At 44.8% G+C, this 6,610-nt stretch overlaps 1 protein-coding gene across 1 annotated transcript; it reads right to left on the bottom strand.

The window, feature by feature from the left end:
• Positions 1–1,011: 1,011 nt before the first annotated feature.
• On the bottom strand, positions 1,012–1,810 carry LOC123170188 (cypmaclein). Its single transcript, XM_044588023.1, has 3 exons — positions 1,648–1,810; positions 1,514–1,547; positions 1,012–1,405 (listed from the first exon to the last, which is right to left on the bottom strand). The coding sequence occupies exons 1-3, from the start codon at positions 1,708–1,710 to the stop codon at positions 1,224–1,226; spliced, it is 279 nt and encodes a 92-aa protein (XP_044443958.1). The 5' UTR covers positions 1,711–1,810; the 3' UTR covers positions 1,012–1,223.
• Between the last annotated feature and the right edge of the window lie 4,800 nt (positions 1,811–6,610).

The raw sequence follows: 6,610 nt of genomic DNA, 5'->3' as shown, positions 1-6,610 counted from the left end.
GCCAGTGCTGCCATTTTCTATCACGTGGAGCAACGATACAAGGTGCCCGTGTTGGCCGGCTACGAGCTAAAGCTTCTCTCCCTCGTCCTCGTAGGCCGTGCCCGTAATTTGTCGCCAGAAACGCCGCGAGCGTACACGTACGCACGACAGCAAGTTCACGTATGTACGTCGTGCCAAGTAGGACGTTTTGGTGCCGATGCTCATTTGCACCCGGTTAGAAAAAATCGTAAAAATTCGAAAACAATTCAAAAAAATTCAATTTTTTTATGCGATAGACAATTTGATGGGTGAGGCCCGCTTCAAATTTCAAGTCATTTAGACATCTGAGCAGCTCTCACAAAAAAAAAACAAATCAGGCCAAAACAGTAAATGACCAGTAAATATTTTTACAGACCCCCAATTTATCTTTTTTGCTGAGAGATCCTTAGATGTCCAAATGATTTGAAAATTGAAACGGACCTCACGCATCAAATTGTCTAAAGCACATTTTTTTGGGATTTTTTGAATTTTTCTAGTATTTGTTTTGATTTTTTTCATCAGGGCAGGTGCAGATGAGCTCGGGTGCAGAGATGGATTTTCAGTCGTGCCATAGCTATATTGCTACTTTGCCACCTAGCAGGAGTCTCCCTGCACCTGCAGATATATCAAAAAAAAAGACCACAGAAGCAACACCGGTTAATATACCCAAATGATAAGTATCACGTGTGACACAAAGCATTGACAATGACATTTTCTACAACTAAAATTGTCATTCAAAAAGAAAAAACAAACCCAAAAAAAATGAAACTTGACATTGAAAAAGAAAGTTGTCAGGCTTGACAAGTAAAGTTGTCATGCTCGCGTCACTAAACTTACTATAAAATACGTTCGGAGTTATCATGTGTAGCACCCATCAGGGTCCTCCATATACGGTTGATCGCATACATAATCGCGCACATACACACGTGCACATATGAACATACGCACCAGTAATTTTAGTAGCTCAATTCACGGCAATTACGAATGCGTGAGTGAGAATGAGACAGCAAACATATGCTTTATACGATGGTTCGATCACGAATGGATGAGCACAAGGTACATATATAGTACTAGGTAGCAGCACTAGTTTGAGTACATGATATCATATCGATCGTGCCTCTCGTAGTCTATAGTTGTCGTTGATCGTAGCTAGCTTGATGGGATATTATTGTCGTCGATCGACCGTGCAGATGAGATGGGTTGGATCACGGGCACTTGTGGCGGCCGTTGTGCGTGGTCATGTTGGCGTAGCAGGGGCAGACTTCCTCGTTGCCGGCGGTGCCGGGCGGCACGCAGTCGCATCGCCGGCAGCACGTGTTGCACGCCCTGTTGCACAGATTCGGCCGGCTCGACTTGCTGCACCGGTACGAGCACGCGCTGCCGCAATCTGCAAATCGTTGTAAGAGTTAGACGGAGAGATATATGAGTCGTCTGGTGCCGATCGATCAACTCGGCCGGATTAGCAGATGAATCCCATGCTTGCGCGTGTGCTTACCGACGGCGTGAGCTTGTCCACTCGGAGCGGTGGTCTGCGGAAGAGGAAAATGAACAGGGCAGAGTTTAGCTAGGCAACCATATATAGCAAGCATGTACTCTGGAAGAGTCTAGCGCCATGGATCAGGTGATCACCTCGACAAGGAGCAGGAGGACGACGAGCGCCGCGCACATGAGCACCCGAGCTTTGCCGGCCATCGCGAGGGGCTAGGAACCGCCGGTTTGCTTCGCTCTCTGCCGATTTGCTTCTCCTCACCAGGGGAAATGTGGAAACCTCAAACCTTTGCCTTGTAGCGAGGGGATGAGCCGGGCCATGTTTTATAGGCCGGCCCGCCGGTGAGTATTCGAGACTGGCATTGGGCGCACAGTGGTGGCATATGTTAGGCAACAAAATATCAAGGATATTCTGTTACCCCTTACCATACTTTGGGCCTGTCGCAATTAGTGTAATCAGGCCATTATGAAGAAGGATTGTAATTGGGATTGTTTCCCCCTGTACATCTCGTGATAATAGGAAGGTCAGGATTGTGTCATGTATTCCCAAACTTCCATCGCTTTTGCTATTCTTCAGTCACCTGAAACTTTATTCTGTTGCAGTCGATTTTTTGTATGGCCTGGAAATACTAGGCCGAAGCTACTCCACGTACAAAGGCTGTATATCGATCAATTAGCGGAGTACTCCTAAAAAACATTGCGGGTGTGTGTACGTACCTGATTTTGTGTCTTGTGTGCATGCGTGCACGGGTGTGTATATGTTTTTTTTCCAGATAAACTTATAATACTCAAGCATCAGACGTACAATCCTGCTTACATAAATCGATGACCTCTTGGGGTCCTGATCCCAACCAAACAACAGTTCTACTCTCAGTTCTAGCAAAACTAGCTAAAAATCACTAACTAAATTTTGACCACGCTTGATATGAACAATACTAGTCGTTCGAAGAGACTTCAAGTGTCCATATTAGCTTCCAGCAAGCTCGTCGTCCATCCGACGCACAACTCGATGCTTGGGCAGTCGCCCTGCACGACTCCTCAAAAGCCATGTCATATGCAGACTTAACTGAAAATGTACAAAGTTTGCCTGGCCCCAAGCCAACACATCATCTCCCTGCCTCGGCGATGCACTTATTTTCAAAACATCACATGGCAAGAATATCGTCTGTAGAAGTTCAACATTCCATGAACCATTGACATTTAGGGGCTGTGAGACATACCTTATACGACATCTACCTTGAGCTGAAATTGGCTTGAAGGAAAAGGGCCTTGGAATCCAATTGTCACGCCATATACGGACACTCTGTCCATTACCAACCCTCCATATCAGCCCTTTCTTAAGCAGGTCTAGGCCATGAGATATCGCTGTCCAAGAGGAGGATGCATTCCTGGAAAAAATAGTATCCTCCAACTTCGCATTTTGGTAATAGCGTGCTTTCAAAAGTTTAGCACACAAACTATCTGGCTTTGTAATTAATCTCCACGCCTGATGAGCTAAAAGTGCTTGATTAAATATACGAAAGTCACGAAAACCAACACCTCCCTTACACTTTGGTTGTTGTAACTTTGACCATGCCCTCCAGTGTACCTTTCTCTTTCCTTTAGAAGCTCCCCAATAGAAATTCCGAACCATATTGGTTAGATCATCGCAGACAAAAAAAAGGAAGCTTAAATACACCCATGATATATGTGGGCAACGCCTGTGCAACTGACTTAATTAGTACTTCTCTTCTAGGTTGTGCCAAATGGCCATCTCCCTACTGAATTAACCTTTTCAAAAGTTGGGCCTGCAAATTCTGAAACTTTCCCTTTGACATACGTCCATCCGGGGTTGGCAGCCCCAAATACTTCTCCTCAAAACCACTATTGGGAATATTGAGAGCATCTCTCACCTCCTGTTGATCAACCATTGGACAACTTTCGCCAAACAAAATAGAACATTTATTATAATTTAGAGACTGTCTCGTTGCCGAAGCATATAGATCAAGACAAGACTTCACCCGTTCCGCCTGCTCACGCGATGCCTTAAAAAATAAAAGTGTATCATCTGCAAATAAAAGTTGTGATATACCTGGCACCCTTCTGCAAATTTTGACTGGCATACTATTCTCTATATCCACCCTATTCCTCAGGATTGCAGACATGCCATCAGCAACGAACAAAAAAAGAACGGGGAGAGTGGATCACCTTGCCGTAGCCCACGCGACGATGCAAATGAATCCAAGGGGGTCCCATTTAAATTAACAGAGTACCGCACCGATGTGACACATGTCATAATCCAGTCAACCCATCAATGTGCAAACCCCAACTTTTGCATCATTTGCTTCAAGAAGTTCCAGTATACCCTATCATACGCCTTTGACAGGTCCAGTTTATAGGCACAAAAACTCTTTGATGGATCTTTTTCCTGTTTAATGTAATGTATACATTCAAAAGCAACCAGAGCATTATCCGTAATCATTCTCCTAGAAATAAAAGCACTCTGCTCTCGAGAGATGATATCATCCAACAGAGGACGTAATCTATTCACAAGGCACCTAGAGACCACCTTGTAAATAACATTGCACAGACTAATGGGACGAAAATCAGAGACCTTCTTTGGATTTGTAATTTTGGGGATAAGCACAATGGAGGTCTCATTAACTCCTTCAGGCATCACATTTGTCCTGAAAAATTCTTTTACTGCCCTGATAATTCCATCTTTCCGAGTGTCCCAATTCCGTTGAAAAAATCTTGCAGGAAAACCATCAGGACTAGGAGCCTTTAAAGGACCAATTTGGAATACAACATCTAGAATTTCCTGGTCAGAGAAATCAATACAAAGTTTTGCATTGTCATCACTTGATATAACTGAATGAACCAAGTCCAGAACATGATTAGGGTCAAGGTTCGGACCCACAACAAAAATATTCTTGAAATAAGAGGATACTAAATCACCCATAACTTTAGGGTCCGTGTGAACATTACCATCATCGTCATGAAGTTGACTTATTCTATTTTTCTGAGCTCGCCAAACTGCCTTGCTTTGAAAATACCTTGTATTTCTATCCCCCTCTTTCAACCATGTAATGCGCGATCTCTGTAGCCAAATCAGCTACTCTTTATATAGTAAATCATTCAGTTTATCCTAAACAACTCAAATTTCTTGACGGTCTGCATTCATATTCATTAGTTCCTCTAGCCTTGATTTGGTCTTGTTAATTTCCTTGGTAATATTACCAAATTTCTTTTGAATCCAACTCCGTAGGGCAGTCATAGTATTTCGAAGAGCAGTACTCACCTGACCAAAATCCTCCATAACACCCAGGGACGCCCACGCTTTGTTGATCACGTCAGGGAGGCCCGCATCCCTTGTTGGGGAACGTAGTAATTTCAAAAAAATTCCTACGCACACGCAAGATCATGGTGATGCATAGCAATGAGAGGGGAGAGTGTTGTCCACGTACCCTCGTAGACCGACAGCGGAAGCGTTATCACAACGCGGTTGATGTAGTCGTACGTCTTCACGATCCGACCGATCAAGTACCGAACGCACGGCACCTCCGAGTTCTACACACGTTCAGCTCGATGACGTCCCTCGAACTCCGATCCAGCCGAGTGTTGAGGGAGAGTTTCGTCAGCACGACGGCGTGGTGACGATGATGATGTTCTACCGACGCAGGGCTTCGCCTAAGCTCCGCAATGATATTATCGAGGTGTAATTTGGTGGAGGGGGGCACCGCACACGGCTAAAAGATCTCAAGGATCAATTGTTGTGTCTCTGGGGTGCCCCCTGCCCCCGTGTATAAAGGAGCAAGGGAGGAGGAGGCCGGCCCTAGGAGGGGGCGCACCAAGTGTGGAGTCCTACTAGGACTCCCTAGTCCTAGTAGGATTCCACCTCCCATATGGAATAGGAAAAGAGGAAGGGAAAAAGAGAAGGAAGGAAGGGGCGCCCCCCTTCCCTAGTCCAATTCGGACCAGACCAAGGGGAGGGGTGCGGCCACCCTTGAGGCCCTTTTCTTCTTTCCCGTATGGCCCAATAAGGCCCAATACGTATTCCCGTAACTCTCCGGTACTCCGAAAAACACCCGAATCACTCGGAACCTTTCCGAAGTCCGAATATAGTCGTCCAATATATCGATCTTTACGTCTCGACCATTTCGAGACTCCTCGTCATGTCCCCGATCTCATCCGGGACTCCGAACTCCTTCGGTACATCAACATACAAACTCATAATAAAACTGTCATCGTAACGTTAAGCGTGCGGACCCTACGGGTTCGAGAACTATGTAGACATGACCGAGACACGTCTCCGGTCAATAACCAATAGCGGGACCTGGATGCCCATATTGGCTCCCACATATTCTACGAAGATCTTTATCGGTCAGACCGCATAACAACATACGTTGTTCCCTTTGTCATCAGTATGTTACTTGCCCGAGATTCGATCGTCGGTATCTCGATACCTAGTTCAATCTCGTTACCGGCAAGTCTCTTTACTCGTTCCGTAACACATCATCCCGCAACTAACTTATTAGTCACAATGCTTGCAAGGCTTATAGTGATGTGCATTACCGAGTGGGCCCAGAGATACCTCTCCGACAATCGGAGTGACAAATCCTAATCTCGAAATACGCCAACCCAACAAGTACCTTTGGAGACACCTGTAGAGCACCTTTATAATCACCCATTTACGTTGTGACGTTTGGTAGCACACAAAGTGTTCCTCCGGTAAACGGGAGTTGCATAATCTCATAGTCAGAGGAACATGTATAAGTCATGAAGAAAGCAATAGCAACATACTAAACGATCGGGTGCTAAGCTAACGGAATGGGTCAAGTCAATCACGTCATTCTCCTAATGAGGTGATCTCGTTAATCAAATGACAACTTATGTCTATGGCTAGGAAACATAACCATCTTTGATTAACGAGCTAGTCAAGTAGAGGCATACTAGTGACACTCTGTTTGTCTATGTATTCACACATGTATTATGTTTCCGGTTAATACAATTCTAGCATGAATAATAAACATTTATCATGATATAAGGAAATAAATAATAACTTTATTATTGCCTCTAGGGCATATTTCCTTCAGTCTCCCACTTGCACTAGAGTCAATAATCT

Source organism: Triticum aestivum, chromosome 1D (genome assembly GCF_018294505.1).
Source record: "Triticum aestivum cultivar Chinese Spring chromosome 1D, IWGSC CS RefSeq v2.1, whole genome shotgun sequence".
In the NCBI taxonomy this organism is placed as follows: domain Eukaryota; kingdom Viridiplantae; phylum Streptophyta; class Magnoliopsida; order Poales; family Poaceae; genus Triticum; species Triticum aestivum.
This window is presented reverse-complemented; position numbering and strand designations above follow the sequence as displayed.

What these genes read in the sequence shown, in the direction of transcription:
- LOC123170188 (XM_044588023.1), bottom strand. Translation starts at nt 1,710, where the DNA reads ATGGCCGGCAAAGCTCGGGTGCTCATGTGCGCGGCGCTCGTCGTCCTC. An exon ending in TCCTCCTGCTCCTTGTCGAG is followed by an intron (nt 1,548 to 1,647) that starts GTGATCACCTGA and finishes CCTCTTCCGCAG; the next exon opens with ACCACCGCTCCGAGTGGACA. An exon ending in TGGACAAGCTCACGCCGTCG is followed by an intron (nt 1,406 to 1,513) that starts GTAAGCACACGC and finishes AACGATTTGCAG; the next exon opens with ATTGCGGCAGCGCGTGCTCG.